The 23376-nt window shown below is 35.8% G+C and overlaps 1 protein-coding gene across 1 annotated transcript in view; it reads right to left on the bottom strand.

Moving 5' to 3' along the window:
* MEIKIN (meiotic kinetochore factor) overlaps positions 1 to 23376 on the bottom strand; it is an 81977-nt gene that overhangs the window by 7739 nt on the left and 50862 nt on the right. Inside the window, exons 11-12 of the mRNA XM_032336810.1 lie at positions 10073 to 10153; positions 7095 to 7214 (exon numbers count right to left, since the gene is read on the bottom strand). Coding sequence (XP_032192701.1) covers positions 7095 to 7214; positions 10073 to 10153 — 201 coding nt within the window. The remainder of the gene's footprint in view (positions 1 to 7094; positions 7215 to 10072; positions 10154 to 23376) is intronic.

The following is a 23376-nucleotide window of genomic DNA, read 5'->3' as shown; positions in this document are numbered from 1 at the left end:
AGACACTCTTTTCTTTTTTTAAGATTTTATTTATTTATTTGACACAGAGAGAGAGATCACAAGTAGGCCGAGAGGCAGGCAGAGAGAGAGAGAGAAGTGGGCTCCCTGCCAACCAGAGAGCCCGATGTGGGACTTGATCCCAGGACCCTGAGATCACGACCTGAGCCGAAGGCAGAGGCTTAACCCACTGAGCCACCCAGATGCCCCTACAAAGACATTCTTATTAGGCAGGATACTCCAAGGGTCATAACTCTTACAAAGGTCTCCTTACATCTCAACAATGAGAAAACAACATAATTAAAAAATGGGCCAAAGACCTTACCAAACTCCTCACCAAAGATATACAGATGCCAAGTAAGCATATTAAACAACGCTTCACATCTTATTTCCTAATCAGTGAGATGTAAATTAAAACAACAATTGGAGGGGCTCCTTGGTGGCTCAGTGGGTTAAAGCCTCTGCCTTCAACTCAGGTCATGATCCCAGGGTCCTGGGATCGAGCCCTGCATCAGGCTCTCCGCTCAGGGGGAAGCATGCTTCCTCCTCTCTCTCTCTCTGCCTGCCTCTCTGCCTACTTGTGATCTCTGTCTGTCAAATAAATAAATAAAATCTTTATAAAACAACAATTGGATACTGCTACAAACCTATTAGAATGGCCAATATCTAAAATACTGACAACAATAAACCTTTATCCAAACCCACAGAATACACAATACCAAGAGTGGACCCTAAGTTAAACTGTGGAATATGTGGGGTGATTGTAAGGTGCCAATGCAGGTTTATCCTTGGTTTAAAAAAAAAAAAAGTGCTCCTTGGTGAATGATATCAGTGATGGTGGTGGCTATGCATGTACTGAAGCAGTGGGCTATAAGAAATCTCTGCATCTCTCTCTCTATTTTGCTGTAAATCTAAAATTTCTTTAAAAATTAAGAAAATGCATTTTTAAGAAAGTGAAAGTATACAAAAATACATACCATGTTAACAACAGTTAAAAGAAAGCAAGAGTAGCTATATTAATACTAGAAAAAGGAGATTTCTGTGCAAAGAACATTACCAGGAATAAAGAAGTTCCTTCATAATGAAGGATCTTGAATTAATTAAAAAAAACTCACACACTTAACAATCCTAAACAATATTAACTGTTTACACACCTAGTAACAGAGCCTCAAAATATATATAAAACAAAAAGGATAGAAATGAAAAGAGAGGGGCACCTGGGTGACTCAGTCAGTTAAGCATCTGACTTTGGCTCAAGTCATGATCGTAGGGTTCTGGGATTGAGCCCCATGTCGAGCCCAGCATGGAATCTGCTTCTCCTTCTGCCCCTCCCCCAGCTCATGCTCTCCCTCTCTCAAATAAATAAGTAAGATAAAGTAAAAAAGAAATTAAAGGAGAAATGGACAAACCCACCCTTACAGTCTGGTATTTTAATACCTCTTAATAATTGATAGACTAAATAGGCAAAAATCAGCAAAGGTATAATTGACTTGAACATTACCACCAACCAACCTGACATGACTGATACTGTAGACCATTCTACTAAAAAAAAGGAAAATATGCATCATTCTCAAGTATACACAGAACATTTACCAAAATAAACCAAATGAATTATAAAACATGTCTCAATAAAGGCACACATACAAGGCATATAAAGAATGGTCGTAGACCACAATGGGATTATATTAGAAATTAGTAACAGAAAGATCTCTGAAAAATTTCCAAATATGTGGACAAGAAATTGCATACTTCTAAAAAGGCCATGGATCAAAGAATAAATACCCAGAGATAGGCTCTGTGAGAGGAAATAGGCTCTGTGAGAGGGTGATAAAAGGTTAACTGACTTAAAAAAGGGCAAGGTCCTAATCTGAAAGTGCTAGTGCCCTTTTAAGAGGAGGAAGAAACACCAGAGGACTTTAATACTTCATGCAAAGAGAGAAAAGGCCATATGAAGTCATAGCAAGAAGGTGAACATCTACAAGCCAGAAGAGAGCTCTTCTGGGACCTGAGTAGGTTAACACCTTGGTCTTGGACTTTCTAGCCTCCAGGACTATGAGAAAATAAATTTTTGTTATGTAAGCCAACCAGTCTATCATATTTTATTGTGGAAAACCAAAGAGACTAATATAATGGTCAATACACACACACACACACACACACACAACACACACACACAAGTGTTTCTCTACTCAGATATTGAAATTGAGAATACCACTTATATATAGTATCAATAATATGAAACACTATCATCAGGAGGGAAATAATGATATCAAGTAGGAATAATGACCCAAACAGTGAAAACTATAGAATAATTTGTACAGAAATTAAAGAAGTGCCAAAAAATGGATAGCTATACATTGTGTTTGGGTTGGAAGACTCAGTATTGTCATGATATCAATTATTCCCAAATTAAGCTGTAGATACAATGCAATCCTAATCAAAATTCCATCAGGATTTTTTTTTTTTGGTAGAAATCAACAAGCTGCTTCTAAAATTCATATAGAAATGCAAAGGACCTAGAATAACCAAAACAAATGAAAAAGAAAAACAAAGTTAGAGGCTAACCATAACTAATTTCAAGAATTATTATAGTGCTTCATTATTCAATACTGTGTGATACTTACACAAATACAGACAACAGTAAAACCTTATACAAGCTTGTACAAATACATGGATTACCTTTTTTCAACAAAGGTGGAAAAGCAATAGAGTGGAGAAAGAATAATCCTCAACAAATGTTGCTAGAATAATTGAATGTCTATATGGAAATAAACAAATACACTGGAATCCATACTTCACATCAAAAGTAAAAAATTAACTCACAGTTATTAGTGTAAAATTTTAAAACTTCTGGAAGAAAACGAGAAAATCTTTGTGACCCTGGGTTAGGCAAAGATTTCTTAGATATGACAACAAAAGTATACCCATGAAAAAAATAAACAAAAAACTGACAAGTTGGACTTCATCAAAATTAAAAATGTATGTTCTTTAAGTGACACCATTTTGTAAGAAACTACAGACTTTTATGATTCCATTTATAACAAATGTCCAGAAAAAGTTACTCTAGAGACAGAAAGTAGACTAGTATTTGCCTGGGGCTGGGCATGAGAACAGGGCTTAACTGAAAATAAGTGTGAAGGATTTGGAAAATGTTCTAAAACTGATATAGGTAATTACTGTACTATTCCATAAACTTACTAAGAATTACAGAATTGTAAACTTGAAATGGGTGAATTTTATGATATGTAAAATAAATAAAATATTTTTTTCATGTTTTAAAAAAGGCAGTGGAGTGGATAAAAAAACAAGTTATGGACCGGGATAATATCTTTCAAAATATATATATTTGATAAAGGATTTGCATCAAGAATATGTAAAGAGCTCTTAAAATTCTACAATAAGAAAATAAACAATTTTCTTAATGTGCAAAAGATATGAACAGGTATGTCACCAAAATAAATATATAGATGGCAAATAAACACATGAAAATGTGATCAACATTATTGGTCATTAGGGAAATGAAAATTAAAACCAGATACTAATTGGGAAGGTTAAGATTGAAAGACTGTACTAATGGTTAAGATTAAATTAACTAAAGGTTAAGATTATAAGTGTGACAGGACTAAATGAAGATGAAATGTAGATGTAGAGAAACTACAAGTCTCAAACATTGTTGGTGGAAATTTAAAATGGAACCACCACTTTGGAAAACAGTTTGGAGATTTCTTAGGTAATTACCCAACAGAAAGGAAATATATAACCTTCCAGTTAAAGAAGAAATTATTCTGATAATTAGTATTACAGTAAGATTTTTATTCAAGATTATTGTAAGAGGGTTCACTCACATATTGTACAGATGAAACTAATGTAACATTGTATATCAACCATACTTAAAAAAAAGATATACTATATGTTGGCTAATTGAATTTTAAATGTTAAATTAAAAAAAAAGAAATATTTCTTTATTCACACACAAAAAAAGACACATGATAAGGTATTGAAATAGAGGAGAGAAATTTGGCTGAAATCCAAATATAGCAAATACAGCCAGGGATGCACAGCTGATCAGCAGAATGGGTGTCAGTTATTGAAAAATTACAGGAGGAGACATCAAGCGCAAAGAGATTCTTGTTAAATTGACCTTGTGATATAGTAATTTTTAAAAAAGATTTATTCATCTATATTTGTTTGAGAGAGAGAGAGCAAGAACATGAGCCAAGGGAGGGGCAGAAGTAGAGGGAGAGAAAGAGAAAATTTCCAGCAGACTCCTGGCTGAGCACCAGCCCGATGCAGGGCTTGATCTCAGGACTCTGAGATCATGAACCCAAGCTGAAATCGAGAGCCAACCAGTCAACTGACTAAGCCACCCAGGTGCCCTGATATTGAGATTTTCAATAAGTATCTATTTGTTTTTCATTCCCATTGTTAGCACGAGGCTCCTAAAACCCTTGGAATTTCCTAAGTGATAAGAACCATAAGGGTGTTTTTGTTAATATGATAAAATTTTAGGAATGCACCTAAGGAAGGGAGCTCCTTGCCAGGGGAACTAATTCTGGATCACAGGGTTGGATCAGGCCTGCGCCATAACCTCCAGGTAGGGGAGAGGAGATAGAGGTTTACTCGGTTGCCAATGGCCAATGATTTAATCAAACATACCTATGTAATGAAGCTGTTACCGGCTATATTCCAAGACCTTACCTTCACTGCTCACCTGCTTGTAGCCATCAACCTTTGTCCCACATTTTCCCTTTAGCAATTCCAGTTTATCTCTTAACCCAGGCAAAGACCTTGCATCCTGCGATGGGAACCAAAACTACCTCTCAAGAAATCATGACTACCTGAAGGAAAAGCTCCCAAGGCTCAGACCCCCAGACCAGTCTGAGCATCTCCCTCTCCCCTGATTCATGCCTGTACAGATAAACTACAGGATGACCCACGTAATGACAGACAGTTACCTCTACCTTATCATAATACTAAAATCTCTGCCCAAGGAGGAGCACCAGCCTCATTTGCACAACATACAATGTATATATGTATGTACGATCCATGTATAGCTCCTTGCCCTTTCCTCATACCTTGCCCTATGCATTTCTTCCACGTGGCTATTCCTGAGTTATATTCTTTTACAATATACCAGAATCTAGTAAGTAAAATGTTTCTTTGACTTTCGTAAGCTTCTCCAGTAAGTTAATAAAATCCAAGGAGGGGGTCATGGGAACCTCTGATTTATAGGTAGTTGGTCAGAAGCACAAGTAACAACTTAGACTGGCAAGTGGCATCTCAAGTAGAGGGTGGTTTTGTGGAACTAAGCCCTTTACCTGTGGAATCTAAAGCTATCTTCAGGTAGATAGTGCAAGATTGGATTGAATTCTAAGACACCCAGCTGATGTCAGAAGTATTGCCTGTTGGAGGTGTGGGCAACTCTCCTATACACACACATACACACACTTTGAAACTAGATCCAGGAACCCAATTAGACCTAAGAGGTCAGAGTGTCAAAGGCAGGCCAGATCAAATCAGATCAGATCAAGGGTGGGAAATCAGATATCGAGGGTGGGAGAAAATTCTTGCTAGAACTATACTTAGCAAGGATGTAAACAAGGCCTAGTTGAGAAGAGGGCTCAGAAGAGCCTAACTAAAGTTCAATCAAAGAGAGAATCTTTGTAATACAAATACTTGTACATGAATGTTCCTAATAGCTAAACGATCAAATGTCCATAAATGGGTGAAAGGATAAACTTTTGTGTACCATAAATGGAATACTACTTAGCAGTAAAAAGGACCAAAGTATTGATATACTCAGCAACATGAATGAATCTCAAAAATAACTACACGGAGTTAAAGACACCAGACCAAAAATTCTCTCTCTCTCACTTGAATGACCCCAAAACTCTAGAAAATGTAAACCAATCTATAATTACAGTAACTAGATCAGTAGTTGCTTGGGTGGCAGGGACAGGAAGGAAAAAAATATAAAACAGGAGGAAGAAACTTTTGGGTTGACAGATATTTTCATGATCTAGACTGTGTTGGTGGTTTCACAGTTGCATACATAGTGAAAATTTTCAAATTATATACTTTAAATATGTGCAATTTATTGCCTATAAATTATTCCTCAATAAAGATGCTTTTTAAGAGAGGTAATAGTTTCCAGTTTCACCTGGCCTCTCAATAATGGGCTATAATCTTGTGTTTCTCAACTTCTTCCATTCCAAGTCCTTACTTCAATCTATTTTACTTCCCTTCAACCTCTTACCTACATTTTCTTTCTTTCTCTCCCAGGAAATTATCCCTCTAACTATCTCTAGTCTCAGTTTTTTATGATCTGTTCTCCACCTCTGGAGCCAGAAAGACATATGATATCATCCCTTGTTCAGAATTCTTTATTGGCTCCTCTTAGGAAAAAGATCCAAATTACTTAATATGGATTAAAGACCCTTTGAGATCTTGGCCCTTGTTTATCTTTACAGTCTCATCTCCAGCTTTCTCTTACCATCCAGATTCCCACCCTCATCACAGAGTCACACTGAAAAGGCCTAGCTACAGTGAAGCACTACATATCCCCTGAGTTTTGCCTTTTTATGTCTTTTTCTCTCCGCCTCTTTCTCCCACTCTGTCCTTCTGTCTCTCCGTCGGCTCCCACATCCCTTCTTTCTGGTTCTTTCTTTCTCCCCACCCCACTTTCTGTACTCTCTTTTTCTGCTCATCCTCTAGCTCTATTCCCACATCCATGGCACTTAGTTTTATGAATTTTATGTCTTCTTTTTCAAAGGAGCATAGTACTTCCGTGTATTCATCCTAACAAAATGAAAGTGATTATTAATTTATATGTACAGATGAAAACAGAGCTTTGGATCAAAGCAGGCTAACAGTGTTTCCTCTAGTTCAGAATTTAATAGCCTCAGGCCCTGACAATGTAGAGTTCTGGCCCTGGCAGCCTAACATTCTTTATTTAGAATTGTAACTGATAGCTGCCTCCTCATGTGGATGATGTTAGCTTCAAATGAGTTACAGATTTCATAAAGTACCTCATATACAAAGTATCCAATATAACAGTATTAATTTCAATAATTGAAGAAAAAATGGAAAATACTAACCTCATTTGAAGAGCATTCTTGCAAATCTGACACAGGAACAATTTCATTTGAATTAACATAATTGCTGACATTTGGAAATAGTTCTTCAAAAGATGTCTTTTGCACTGAGGACAAATCAATCTATAAAAAATATATATTTCTCTTACAGATGTCAAATGTGGAAGAAACAATTCTTTTTACATAATTAAAGGTGAAATTTTATCTCATTAGAAGCATTTCCTTGGGAAAAAGTACGGAGTTTCTTTCTGAGGTGATAAAAAGATTCTAAAATTGACTGTGGTGATGATTACACATACCTGTGAATGTACTAAAAAAACACTGCATTTCACACTCTAAATAGGTGAATTGTATGGTATGTTGATTATACCTCAATAAAGCGGTTTTAAAAAGCCCACTACAAAAGAAGTGTTAAACATAAGTTACCATGTGACTCAGCAATTCTACCTCCTCTTCTAAGCATATACAAAATACAACTGAAAGCACATATTCACATAAAAACTTGTACGTGAACGTTCATAGCAATATTATTTTTCACATGTCCCCAAACTGACAAATTAGTAAACAAAATATAGTATATCCTTACCATGGGATATCATTCAGTCATAAGTAAGGAACAAAGTGCATGTTATAAAATGGATGAACTTAGAAAACATTATGTTAAGTGAAAGAAGCCAGACACAAAAGGCCACATATTAAATGATTCCATTTAAATGAAATAGCCAGAATAAGTAAACCTATAAAGGACCCTTCATCCCAGCTTGAAAAACTGATCTTCGCTTAATTCTCATGCTCAGTTCCTAATGGAACCTGATAAAGTAACAATGCCAACATTGCTAATGGTAATAATGAATTCTGATTGATAAACTGCATCTGGACTAAGAAGAACTAGAACTGCACTATGAATAAATGACAAATGCACTATATGTAAATAAACCCTATGAAAAGCACCATAGTTTGGATTTCCCTGACTCTTGTAATTTGGCATGTCTCTTGTGGGGACACTGGAAGGTATGTCTGTGTGGTATTACAAAAGATACTGGATCTCATCTACTTGTGTCTGAGCTGTACCCAATCTGCTAAGTCAACTGCTTCATAGACTTCTGTGAAGACTGATCCTACTGAAGGGGAACACCTGTTTCTGCCCTGCTTGTGAGTTGTATTTCTATTGTTTAGTTGAACCTAAGAAGAACTCTGGTTGGATGAGAGCCAAATTATAAGACTCTTAGAAGAAAAAAGAAGGGTAAAATTTAATAACATTGAATTTTGCAATAATTTCTCAGCTATGACACCAAAAGCACAGGAAAAGGAAAAAAAAAGCAGATAAATTGGACTAGATAAAAATTAAAGCTTTTGTGCTTCAAAGAATACTATCAACAGAATGAAAAGGTAACCCATAGAATGAAAGAAAATATTTGCCAACCATATATCTGACAAGGGGTTAAAATAGAGAATACATGAAAAAAAAATAAAACAAACTCTTATAACTCAAAAACAAATAAATAAGCTGATTAAGAAATAGGCTTGAACAGACATCTCTTAGAAGAAGATAAAAGGGCCAATAAGCATGTGAAAAGAAGCTCAACATCACTAGCCATAAGGGAAATACAAATTAAAACCACAATGAGATATCATCTCACACCCATGAGGATGGCGATTATTTTGAAAAACACATAGAAAATAACAAGTGTTGGCAAGGATGTAGAGAAATTGGAACCATTGTGCATTGTTACTGGGACTGTAAAATAGAGCAGCTCCTATGAAAAACAGTATGTCAGTTCATCAAAAAGTTAAAAATGAGAATTACCATTTGACCCAGCAATTCCACTTTAAAGTGTATACCAAAAGAACTGAAAACAGAGACAGAAATATTTGAACATTCATGTTCAAAGCAGCATTAGTCACACTAGCCAAAAGGTGGAAGTAACCCAAATGTCCACAGACAGATGAAAAGATAAACAAAATGTGGTATATACATACAATGGAATATATTCAGCCTATAGAAAGGAAAAAAGTTGACATATGCTACAACATGGATGAAACACTATGTTAAATGAAATCTGTCACAAAAGGACAAATACTGTATGATTTCACTTATATGAAGTATATAGGGCAGTCAAATTCAGAGGGGGAAGGTAGAATCGTGATTGAGAAGGAGTGAGGAATGGAGAAATGGGTACTTAGTGTTTAATGTATGGAGTTTCAGCTTTGCGAGAAGAAAAACTTTGCAAGAAAATCTGCATTAAAAAAGTAATGGTTGCACAACCTGTGAAAGTACTTGAACTATACAGTTAAAAAGGGTTAAAATGGTAAATTTTAGAACTGGGTAGCTCAGTCAGTTAAGTGTCACACTCTTGATTTTGGCTCAGGTCATGATCTCAGGGTTGTGAAATAGAGCTCCAAGTTCGGCTTTGCACTGGGAGTGGAGCCTGCTTAAGATTGTCTTTCTCCCTTGCTCTCTGCCCCTCCCACACCCTGCTTGTATGCTCTCTGTCTCTCTCTCAAAAAAAAACCAACATTGTTAAAAATGTTAAACTTTATGTTACATTGTGCCACAATTAAAAAAAAAAGAAAACCCTGGTTGGTGCTGTAGTATTCTAATTTTTTAAAATTTATTTACTTGACAGACAGAGATCACAAACAGGCAGAGAGGCAGGCAGAGAGAGAGAGGAGGAGGAGGAGGAGGAAGCAGGCTCCCCGCGGAGCAGAGAGCCTGATACAGGGCTCAATCCCAGGACCCTGGGATCACAACCCAAGCCAAAGGCAGAGGCTTTAATCCACTGAGCCACCCAGGTGCCCCTCTAATTTTTCTTTTATGTAGAGCAGTATATAGAATACATCCAGCGAAAGCAAGTCTATACAACAGAAAAATAGACATTATTCCCTAAGTAGAATATTTCCCTGGTGTGACAGAAACAGAGTAATAGGGAGGAGGGGGAACCAAAACATAGATACTAAAAGTGACAAATGCTAATACTTACCACTAAACCAGCAGTTTGCGAAGATGGTGTACTTGTTAAGAGGCCTCTGCTTTTCTTATCAGGAATACTAGAATTTGTTCTCTATCAGTGTTTTGTGAAATAGGAGATTGAATAGTATAAATAAATAAACTAATTTAATACAGTAAAAACACAATATCAAATTAGTAGACTAGATCATAAAGTGTCATACTAATAAAACTTTAATGTGCCAATTAAATTTAAACCACTAGACAAGTAACTAAAGAATTTTCTGGCTTAAGCCAGGTCAAGGAACTCCTGAGAGTTCTGCGTGGCACAAGAATACTACAAGAATACTTTGGGTGAAATCACTCTTAATTTAGGAAGAAAAGCTAATTAAAGTTTTGAACTGGGAAATGGTGTTTAATTATCTTTTTTACTGCTAAGAAAATTATTTTACCTTTAGCATTTGTTTAATTGCTAGTATATTTTGTACTTTTCATGGAAAGGGATTACAATTGTGAAGCTGTTAAACATATATGTAATAAGTATAATTTGTTTAAAATACACACATTTAAATATATATACACACTTCCATTTATTTAATATCAAAGTTAGAGAAATTATAAAGACTCATTTTCTATTTCCTGAATATGCAAAGAGGCAGACAGATGGTGGACAGGTGGACAAATCAAGAAAGAGTGAGAGAGCAAGAGAAAGACAGGAGGAGAGTCCTAAAAGTTAAAGAGAGAAAGGGAGGGATGGGAGAGGGAAAAGGAGATGAAGTGGGCGAGGGAAAAATAAAGGAGGAGAGGGAGGATGAGAGACAAAAGAGAGGAACACTAAGAAGAGAGAGGGAGGGAGAAGAAAGATGGAGAAGATGGAGACCAACAGACTATGAACAGAAAGAAAAATGACAGAGAAACAGAGTCAGAGAGAGAGAAGGGCAGATGGAGAGAGATCAAAACAGAGACAGAAAGAATAAAGAGCTGGAGTCAAAGATGCAAAAACCAGGGAAAAAGTCAGAGGAGGAGAGCAGCAAAACAGAGTGACACAGTCATTCAAAAAGAGAGAAGATGGATAACTTTATTTCTAGCAATCAGCTATCTTTTCAACTTTTGGATTCCATGAAACAATCAGTCCCTCTGATAAATCTCTTTGAATTGGTGTTTATTATATGCTGCCAACTTTGGAACACAAACCCATAGTTGGAAATTGAACATCACAGGAAAGTTTATGTTAGGTTTCTTTCTTCTTTCTTTCCTCATTTTTTTTTTCATTCTTCCTTTCCTTTCTGGCTTAACATTTCTTAAACTAGTTGTTTGTTCAAGATGTAATATGGGATCATTTACTAGGAAATTTTCTATCAAAAAAATTTTATGGGTATATTTCCCTGGCACACTGAATATGTCAGCTCTCTAATTCATTAGCTAAATAGCTAATTCATTAGCTATTTTATCTTCTCTTCATCTGAACAACAGGGATTATTCTACTCCTAAGGATTGCTGTACAACAGTTACAAAGAATACATGTAAAGAGAGCCTGTAGAGTAGGAGATAATCAGTGACAGTTATTATTTATCATTGTGGCTGCCATGGAGGTGTTCTGGGCAGATCTCCTTGAACAAAGAAACTGCTGTTCCACTGCAAGGAGTGCAGTTAGGTGACAGCCAACCCCTGGCCCATTGCAACTTCTCTAGAATCTGCTTCAGCTTTCAGGTTGAGCCCATCATCTTCTCAGGCAACCCTCAGCCAAGGTTTGAGCATAGGAAGCAACGTAAGAATCCTGTAATGGATAATCTTTGCTCCAGACCTTGAAATGGGAGAGCTTTGGCAGATGTATATTGAGGGCTGAGACTATTCCTGCCCAATGCTGCTTTCTCCCTGCTCCTTCCTCAGGTATTACCCCTTTCAGTACACCATTTGAACTCAATTCTCCTTGAATATCTGCTTCCCAGTTGTCCCAAGACACACAATTGTTAACTGACAATCTATTTTTTTAATCTGCGTATAGTTGTAAACATAAAGCTCTCTGCATTTTTTCCGTAGATTTGTTAAGAAGTTAGGCATATCTAAATCTTTCCAATAAGTACATTTCCTTGGTATAGGCTTTTCAAGAATTATTTAATAGAAGGTCAGAGCTTACCAATTCAGGTTCCAGGGGCTGAGACAATGGAACTTTGGTAATTGATCTACTTGAAGGAACCTTGATTTTTATATGATGAGACCTTAACTTTGTTTGAAAATATGTATTTCTAGGTTCAGGATATTTTTCTGACTGAAACAAATTCATATTCATGAAATACACTTCATAGTACTATAAAAACATTTGCACTTCTCAGATATTTTATTGTGATAGAAACATGTTGTAATTATTATGATTAAAATAGGGTATATATATCAATCGTATATACATATAAATTTATATATAGATAGATAATTCTATTGTTATTCTCTCAACTTGAAAAAGTTTTCTAGTTAAAGATTCTTTCATTAGAAAAAAGTAAACTTTTCTATGTATTAAAAAATAAAATCTATTAAAAGACAAAACAGCTTAAAATACATACAACTCAAAAAATTTCCCTACCACATTTAAGGTAACATCTCCCAAACAGTGTTCAGTAAAAATATATGTAATGAGATCTGTCCATCTGCCAATGGTTAAAACTAAATTTTAGAGAAAACATCAAATATATTTATATAAATGTATTTATTATGTAATAATCTTCATTTAAAAAACCAAAAGTATTAAGACATCAGGAAGCTGCAACTACAAAAAAGTGTGTTGCTTTACCAATTAATCCCTGACTAAAACTGCAGACTGCTGAGTAACTGCTTGTCCTATGTAACTAGTCCAGTGCTTCTGAGATGTATTTATAATAGTATTCCCAGTTTACATATATTCAACATAACTGAGGAGGTACAATTTGAGTTGAGTCTGGAAAGAATGACAGTATTTTGAGTTGTGGCTGAGAGGGAGGGAAGGGAAAGGAAGGAAGGAAGCCAAGGAACTATGAGGCTCATTCTAAGCAAAGAAAAGAACAAGGGTACGCAGCAAAGAGCAAGGTATTTACCGGCATCTACTGACCCATTTCCCTCATATATGCCTTACATACAGCTTTTTCTCTGACTCCTGTCATTATTCTCAGCAATTTCATTACACAAATTGATAATCCATCTAACCAACTGGCCTCCCAGTTGCTTGACCTCTGCATTCTCAATAACCTTTTCCCCTCATGGCATTTTAGTCACTACATAAATAAAACACAGCTCTTACCATCAACAGAAATTAGAGAATTGCCAATTTGAATAGTTTCTTATATCCTTCCAACCCACGTTCAATTATCTTCATGATATAAACTCCTCCCTCAATGAAATCTCCAACTTACTGATCCTACCACTTATCTTCATACATTATCCGTCTCCCGTCATTCCTTCCTCATCTATCACCTTCCATCATTGTCATTAACCCTTTCTTCTTCTATCACAGAGGTCTGACAAACCCCCAACCCTAGATGACTCCTGACATCAACATCTTCTGTACCTCCACTGCAACTAAGCGCTGGACATATCAAAGTCACCACAAACTCAAAAGGAAAAACCACAGGCTGGAAATGTTTCTACATTTATCTGGATTCTGAGATGAGAGTGAAATAATCCTTTCCATTATCAGCTGACATTACCCAACATTACCCAACAGCATTGCCCAACAACAATAGAAGAAATCAAAATATGTAACCCCTCCGGACTCAATTTGGGGGACCTGGTACAAACTAAAAATATGGGGCCTCTTGTTTAAGAAAACTATTAAAAATGTCAGGGTAACAGCAGAGCATTAAATGAAATGTGAGATCCTTCTAAGCACAAAGCCCATGCTGCTACCACTTCACCACTACTTTTACAAATATAGCACAATGGTAATATCCCTCCTCTCTCTTTTTTTAAATATTTTTCCTCTTTCAAAGGCCAGTTCCTCCACTTGTATTCTGGATCCTGTCTTTCCTCATCTTTTCAAAGACTTCCCTCTTCCACTTAATAGTACATGGAATTTGTTGAGGTTTTCTGAAACAGCTTTATTGAGATATAATTCACATACCATAAAACTCACCCATTTTAAGAGTAAAATTCAATGGTTTTCAGTATATTGATTTTTAATTTTTATTTATTTTTTAGATTTAAATTTTAGTTAACATAGAGCGCAATATTGATTTCTGGAGTAGAATTCATGATTTATCACTTCATAAAACCAGTGCTAGGTGCGCATGGATGGCTCATGAGTTGAAGCCTCTGCCTTCGGCTCAGGTCATGATCCCAGGGTCCTGGGATGGAGCCCCACATCAGGCTCTCTGCCCAGTGGGGAGCCTGCTTCCTCCTCTCTCTCTGCTTGCCTCTCTGCCTACTACGCTCTCTGTCAAATAAATAAATAAAATTTTAGAAAAACAAACAAACCAACAAACCAGTGCTCATCATAAGAAATGCCCTCTTTAATACCCATTACTCACTGAGTTCACCCATCCAACAACCCTCGCTTTGTTCTCTATTGTTAAGAGTCACTGCTGGGCGCCTGGGTGGCTCAGTGGGTTAAGCCGCTGCCTTCGGCTCAGGTCATGATCTCAGGGTCCTGGGATCGAGTCCCGCATCTGGCTCTCTGCTTGGCAGGGAGCCTGCTTCCTCCTCTCTCTCTCTGCCTGCCTCTCCATCTACTTGTGATTTCTCTCTGTCAAATAAATAAATAAAAAATCTTTAAAAAAAAAAAAAGAGTCACTGCTAGCTTGTTTCCCTCTCTCCTTTTTTTTTCTTTTCCTCCTTCTTATATATTCATCTTATTTCTTACTTAAATTCCACATATGAATGAGATCATATAGTATTTCTCTTCCTCTGACTGACTTATTTCACTGAGCATAATACATTCTAGTTCCATCCATGCAGTTGCAAATGGCAAGATTTCATCCTTTTTGATGGTTGATGAATATTCCTGTGTGTGTGTGTGTGTGTGTGTGTGTGTGTGTATGTGTTGATATTTTCTGTATCCACTCATCAGTTGACAGCCATTTGGGCTCTTTCCATAATTTGACTATTGTTCATAACACTGCTATAAATATCGGGGTGCATGTACCCCTTAAATCTGTATTTTTGTATCCTTTGGATAAATGTCTAGCAGTGCAATTGCTGGATCATATGGTAGTGCTATTTTTAACTTTTTGAGGAACCTCCAAACTGTTCTCCAGAGTGGCTGCACAGTTTGCATTCCCACTAACAGTGCACAAGGATTCTCCTTTCTCTGTATCCTCGCCAACACCTGTTGTTTCTTGTGTTGTTAATTTTAGTCATTCTGACAGGTGTGAGTTAATATCTCATCATGGTTTTGATTTGTATTTCCCTGATGATGAGTGATGTTGAATATCTTTTCATGTATCTGTAAGCCATCAGGATGTCTTCTTTGGAAAAGTGTCTATTCGTGTCTTCTGCCATTTCTTAACTTGATTATTTGGTTTTTGGGTGTTGAGTTTGATACGTTCTTTATAGATTTTAGATACCCTTTATAAGATATGTCATTTGCAAATATCTTTTCCCATTCTGGAAACTGACTTTTAGTATTATAGATTATTACCTGTGCTGTGCAGAAGCTTTTGATCTTGATGAAGTCTCAATAGTTCATTTTTGCTTTTGTTTCCCCTGCCTCCAGTGACGTATCTAGTAAGAAGTTGATACAGTCGAAGTAAAAGAGGTTTCTGCCTGTGTTCTCCTCTAGGATATTGGTGGTTTCCTGTCTCAATTTAAGTCTTTCATCCATTTTGAATTTATTTTTGTGTTGGTTCCTCTGCATGTCACTGTCCAGCTTCCCCAACAACATTTGTTGAAGAGACTGTCTTTTATTCTTTGCCGCTTTGTTGAAAATTAGTTGATCATAGAGTTGTGGGTCCATTTCTGGGTTCTCTATTCTGTTCCAGTGACCTATGTATCTGTTTTTGTGCCAGTACCATACTAGTAGTCTTGATGACTACAGCTTTATAATATAGCTTAAAATACGAAATCATGATGCCCCCAGTTTTGTTTTTCTTTTTCACAATTGCTTTGACTATTCAAGGTCTTTTGTAGTTCCATACAAATCTTAGGATTGTTTGTTCTAGCTCTGTGAAAAATGCTGGTGGTATTTTTATAGGGATTGCATTAAATGTGTTGATTGCTTTGGGTAATATACACATTTTAATAATGTTTCTTATTCCAATCCATGAGCATGGAATACTTTTCCATTTCTCTGTGTCTTCTTCAATTTCTTTCATAAGTGTTCTATAGTTTTCTTTTTTTTTTTTAAGATTTTATTTATTTATTTGACACAGAGAGAGAGAGAGAGATCACAAGTAGGCAGAGAGGCAGACAGAGGTGGAGGGGGAAGCAGGCCCCCTGCTGAGAGAGAGAGAGATGCAGGGCTCAATCCCAGAACCCTGGGATAATGACCTGAGCTGAAGGCAGAGGCTTACCCCATTGGGCCACCCAGGTGCCTATAAATTCATGTATTAGTATTAGCAACTTTTTTGGTGGGGTTTTTTGTTTTCTTACATAGATTTTCATGTCATCTGCAAATGGTGAATGCTTGACTTCTTCCTTGCCAATTTAGATACCTTTTACTTCTTTTTCTTGTCTGATTGCTAGGCTAAGACTTCTAGTCCTATATTAAATAGAAATTGTGAGAGTGGACATCCTTGTCTTGCTCCTGACCCTAAGGGAAAGGCTCTGTTTGTCCCCATTTAGGATGATATTAGCTGTGGGTCTTTTGTATGTGGTCTTTATGATACTGAGGTATGTTCCATCTATCCCTATTTTGTTGAGGGCTTTTATCAAGAAAGAATACTGTATTTTGTCAAAAGATTTTTCTGCATCTACACAGAGAATCATTTGGTTCTTATCCTTCTTTTCTTTTCCTTTTTTAAAAAGATTTTTCTTTTCTTTTTTTAAAAGATTTTTCTTTTCTTTTTTTTAAAGATTTTATTTATTTACTTGAGAGAGAGAGCATGAGAGGGGAGAGGGTCAGAGGGAGGGGCAGACTCCCTGATGAGCACGGAGATGGATGCAGGACTTGATCCCAGGACTCCAGGATCATGACCTGAGTCGAAGGCTGTTGCTTAACCAACTGAGCCACCCAGGTGCCCCCCCTTCTTTTCTTAACATGTTGTATCATGCTGACTGATATGTGAAATGTTGAACCACCCTTACAGCCCAGTAATAAATCCCATTTGATCATGGTCAATAATGCTTTTAATGTACTGTTGAATTCAATTTGCTAGTACTTTTTTGAGAATTTTGCATCCATGTTCATCAGGGATATTGGGCTATAATTCTCCGTTTCAGTGGGGTCTTTGTCTGGTTTTGGAATCAAGGTGATGTTAGCTTCATAGAATGAATTTGGAAGTTTTCCTTCCATTTCTATTTTTTTGGAACAGTTTGAGGAGAATAGGTATTAACTCTCCTTTAAATGTCCGTCAGAAATCCCCTGGGAATCCATCCAGCCCTGGACTTTTGTTTGTTAGGAGATTTTTGATTACTGAATCAATTTCTTTGCTGGTTATGGGTCTGTTCGGGTTTTCTATTTCTTGTGGTTTCAGTTTTGGTAGTTTACATGTTTCTAGGAATTTGTCCATTTCTTCCAGTTATTATTATTACAATTTTTCATTGGCTATCTTATCAATTATAGTCATCATAATGGGTATTAAGTAATCTCTGATTGTGGTTTTGATTTGCATTTCTCTGACTAATCATAAGAGCATCTTTTCATGTGTTTATTGGCCATTTGTATATCTTGTTTTGAGAACCATAGGAAAGTTCTTATACACCAGCATCCCAAGGATGATAAAACTATAGTCAGGAACCACCTATTAGGAGCACAGTTTTGAGAAGGAACAGATCATACAAGAGCATAAGAAATGGCATTTAATCAAGATGTGACACATTTAAATTATAAGATTCTTGATTTGTATACACGTGTGTGTGTGTATCTGTGTATGTGAATTGATAGAGTATGAAATTGAGACAGTTTGCATGTAAGCCAGAAAGGGAAATGTAACTTCGAGGAAGTGAAGAAGCGTGGAAAAGTAAACAGAAAGTATAGGGAAGATGTTTTATTGTTTTAGGCTAAAGAAGTGAAATTCAGGCCAACTTCAACTAGATCACTAGGTCATAGAGGCTCCAGTTGCCCACTGGGTTACATTCAGCTAACCCCTCTTCCTCATTTCCATCATTCCCATGAGCCCTCAAAAATGATTTAGGAAACACAACAAAACATGTTTCCTCTGACCCTGCCTCTCCTTCTAGTTACTGTGTTTTTCTTAATTTCCCCTCAGAGTCAAGTTCCATACATAATCTTTACTTCCCCACTTCCCCCCCACCCCAACCTTTAATGAGGAAAAACTGACAAATATAGTTGTAAATATTTTAAGTGATTTTAATGATTTGATACACATAAACATTGCCAAATGATCAAGATCATTAACATATCCACCACCTAACATATAAATTGTGTGTGTGTGTGTGTGTGTGTGTGGTGAGAAAGCTTAAGATCTACTCTCAGTAACTTTCAACTAAATAATATTGTATTATAATTATCACCATGCTGTACATTAGATTCTCAGAACTTATAAATGAAAGTTTGTACCTTTTGACCTACATCTCCCCATTTCCCCAGAGGCCTAGACCCCGGCAACTACCATTATATTTTCTATTCTCTGTTTCTATGAAATTGGCTTTGTTTGTTTTTTATTTTTTAGGATTCCACATATAAGTGATACTATGCAGTATTTATCTTCCTCTGGTTTATTTCATTTAACATAATGCCTTTCAGTTTCATGTATGTGATTGTAATTGCAAGATTTTCTTCTTTTTATGACTTAATAATATTCCATTATCTATATCTATATCTATATCTATACCATACTTTCTTTATACATTCATCCATTGAAGGACTTTTAGGCTGTTTTCATATCTTGGTTACTGTGAATAATGCTGCAGTGAACAGGAGAATGCAGATATCTCTCCCTTGCGATACCCATTTCATTTTCTTTCTCCTTTGGATATATATATCCAGAAGTAGAATGGCAGGATCACATCGTAGTTCTTTTTATTTTTTTGAAGAACCACCATATGGTTCTCCATAATACTTGTATTCATTTACAGTTCCACTAACAGTATTTAAGGATTCCCTTTTCTGCACATCTTTGCCAACATTTGTTACTCTTGTGTTTCTGATAATAGCCATCCTATCAGGTGTCATTTGTGGTTTACATTTGCATTTCTCTGATTATTAGTGATATTCAGCACTTCTTCATGTACCTTTTGGCAGCATCTATGTCTTCTTTGGGAGAACATCTATTCAGGTATTTTGCCTGTTCTAAAATTGGATTTTTTGGTTTTTTTGCATTGAGTTGTACAAGGTTTTTAAATATTTTGAATATTAACCCCTTATAAGATACATGATTTGCAAATATTTTCTCCCATTCTGTGGCTTGCATTTTCAACTTACTGATTAACTCCTTTGCAGTGTAAAAGCTCTTTAGTTTAATGTAGTCTCACTACCTTTTACTTTAGTATTTTTTCAAATGTTCTTTTGGTGTCTTATAAAGAAATCATTACCAGGATCACTGTCAAGGAGGTTTTGCCCTATGTTTTCTTCTAGGAGTTTTAAGGTTTCAGGTCTTATATTTAAGTCCTTAATCCATTTTGACTTAACTTTTTGTGAGTGGTATAAGATAGGATTTCCCATCTCATTCTTTTGCATGTAAATGTCCACCTTTCCCATTACCATTTATTGACAAGACTATACTTTCTCCAATTTGTGGTCTTGGCACCCTTGTCAAAAATCAATTGGCTGTAGAAATGTGGTTTTATTTCTGGTATCTCTATTCTGTTCTACTGGTATAAGTGCTTCTTTTTATGCCAGAGCCATAATGTTTCCATTTCTATAGCTTTGTAATATATATTAAAATCAAGAATGTGATGTCTCCAGCTTTGTTCTTTCTCAAGATTGCTTTGGTTATTTGGGGTCTTATGTGGTTCCAAACAAATTTAAGTAGAGTTTTTCTATTTCTGAGAAAAACATGATTGGAACTTTAAATGGGATTACACTGGCTCTGTAGATTGCTTTGATTAGGATGGACAATTTCATAATATAAATTCTTCACATCTAAAAACATAGGATATCTTTCCATTTATTTGTGTGTTCTTCAATTACTTTCATCAATGTCTTAGAGTTGGTAGTGTACAGGTCCTTTATCTCCTTGGTTAAATTTATCTCTAAGTATTTTATTGTTTTTGATGAGATTATGAATGGAACTTTTGAAGGAAAACCACAGTTCTTCTCTCCCAGTGAATCTTTCTCTTATGAGTGTCCTTAAGTACTTATACTTCTGATACCTCTAGTCACTAAATGTGTTTGGGGTTTTTACCATAACAGGAAATTCTCTGCAACACCAGCTAGGTGTCCTACAATTCAACTCAATCCTAATACTGTCTCCCTGGAGATGGGTCAGATCCCATGGGTTTAGGGCTCAGTCCCACAAGACTGCTCCTACCCTACTTCAGATGCCAATCACAAGTACTAGGTGTCCGGGTTATCCTCAACTTCTGTACAATTTGCCTACAAACTGAAAGCTTCTATCACCCCATCATCAGGTTCAATTAGTTTGCTAGAGCAGCTCATATAACTCAGGAAAACACTTACTTACATTTACTAATTTATTAAAGGTTATGATAAAGGATACATACGAACACAGAGCAAGGTCTAGGAGGGTCCCAAGTGTAGAAACATCTGCCACCATGTAGTTCTACTCTGTCACCTTCCTGGTGTGGCTGTGTTCACTGACCTACAAGATCTCCAAATCCCCTACCATTTGAATTTTTATGGAGGCTTTCTCACATAGGCATAATCAGTTACTAACTTCATTCAAGCCCTTTCTCCTCTTTGGAGAAGGGGGTAACTGGATTGAAAATTTTAAGCTTCTAATTATGGCTTGGTCTTTCTGATGACCAACCCTCTTCCACGAGCCATGTAAGAGTCCACTCAGAGTTGTCATGAACAAAACATACTTTAGTATTCTTCTTTTTTTTTTTTTTTAAGATTTATTTATGTATTAGAGAGATAGAAAAAGAGTACGGAGAGGGGTAGAGAGTCCTAAGAAGACTCTACACTGAGCATGGAGCCTGATGTAAGACTCAATTTCACAACCCTGAGATCAAGACCTGAGCCAAAACCAAGAGTGGGTGCTAAACCAAGTGCACCACCCAGGCACTCCAAAAAGATCCTCTAGTATTCTTATCAACTAGGAAGTACAAAGGTTTTAGGAGCCCTCTGTGAGGGATGAAGTAAAAAAACAAAATATTAAAACAAGAGATGCTCCTGGTTTTCTTCATCACTTAGGAAATTACAAGTGTTTAGGAGCTCTGTGCCAGGAAATGGGGGCAGAAACCAATATACATTTTATATATATTTTTTCTCTTATATATATTTTTTTCTTATATATATTCATATATTTTTTCTCTTATCTCAGAGAATTGCTTTTTAATTTCACTTCCAAAGAGTTTGATGCTAGTGTATAGAAACACAACAGATCTTTGTATATTGATTTTGTATTCTGTAACTTTACTGATTTTATTTACCTCCTAACAGTTTTTCAGTGGAGCCTTTAGGGTTTTCAATATATAAAATCATGCCATCTACAAAGGATAATTTCATTTCCTTCTTTCTTATATGGATGATTTTTGGTTCTTTTTCTTACCTAATTGCTCTGGCTAAACTTGCAGTACTATGTTGGAAAGACATAGCAAGAGTGAACATCTTTTCTTATTCCTGATATAGAAAAATAACTTTTAACTTTTCACCATTGAGTATGACATTAGCTGTGGGCTTGTTATATATAGCCTTTATTATGTTGAGGTATATTCCTTCTACACCTAATTTGTTGTATGTTTTTATCATGAGAGGATGTTGAATTTTGTCCAGTGCTTTTCTACATCTATTGAGATGATCATATAATTTTTATCCTTCATTCTGTTAATGTGGGTTATCACATTAATTGATTTTCTTATGTTGAATTATCCTTGCATATCAAGGATAAATCCTATTTGATCATGGTATATGATCTTCTCATTGTGCTCTTAAATATGGTTCGCTAGTATTTTCTTGAGAATTTTTAAATCTATGTTCATCAGGGATATTGGCCTGTAAGTTTCTTTTCTTTCAGTGTTCTTGCCTGGATTTGATATCACAGTAATTCCAGCTTCCTAAAATGAGTTTGGAAGTGTTCCTTCCTCTTCAATTTTTTAGAAAAGTTTAAGAAGGACTGGTATTAATTCTTCTTTAAACATTTGGTAGAATTCACCAGTGAAGTTATCTGGTCCCTTTTATTTGCTGGAGATCTTTTTATTACTGATTCCATTTCCTTGCTTTTTATGTCTCTTCAGATTTTCTGTTATTTCATGATTCAGTCTTGGTAAGTTTCTGTTTCTAGGAATTTATCCATATCTCCTAAGTTATCTAATTTTTTGGTATATAATTATTCATAGTAGACTGTTATGTTCTTTTGTATTTCTGTGGTATGCACCGTAATGTCTTATCTTTCATTGATAATTTTATCAATGAGTCATTTCTCTTTTTTCTTAGACTAAAGTTTTTCCATTGTTTATCTTTTAATAAAACTGGCTCTTAGTTTTGTTAATGATTCTTATTGCCTTTCTAATCTCTATTTCATTTATTTCTTCTTTTTATTTCCTTCATACTGCTTTGGACTTTGTTCTTTTTCTAGTTCCTTGTAGTATAAGGTTAAGTTGCATGTTTGAGATCTTAATTTTTTCATAATATAGGTATTTATCATAATAAAATTCTATCTTAGGGTTACTTTTGCAGCATCCCATAAGTTTTGGTATGTATGTTTCTATTTTTATTTGTCTTAAGATTTTTTTTTGACATCCCTTGATTTCTTCTTTGACTCATTAGTTATTCAAAAATGTGTTACTTAGTTTTCACATATTTGTGAATTTTCCCTTTTCCTTATGTTATACATTTCTAATGTCATGCCAGTATGTCAGAAGAGATACTTGATATAATTTCAATCTTCTTAACATTTGTTAAAACTTGTTTTGTGATGCAATATGTGATCTATCCTGGAGTATGTTCCATGTGCACTGACAAGAATGTGGATTCTACTATTGTTGAATGAAATGCTTTGTATATGTCTATTAGATCTATTTGGTCTAAAGTGTTGTTCAAATCCATTATTCTCTCAATGATTTTCTGTCTGGATGATCTATTCATTGTTGGATAGTAGGATATTGAAGTATGCTATTTCTATTGCATTGTTG

Source organism: Mustela erminea, chromosome 3 (genome assembly GCF_009829155.1).
Source record: "Mustela erminea isolate mMusErm1 chromosome 3, mMusErm1.Pri, whole genome shotgun sequence".
NCBI classification, from domain to species: Eukaryota; Metazoa; Chordata; class Mammalia; order Carnivora; family Mustelidae; genus Mustela; species Mustela erminea.
The sequence above is the reverse complement of the archived record's forward strand: the minus strand, read 5'-3'. Positions and strand labels throughout refer to the sequence as shown.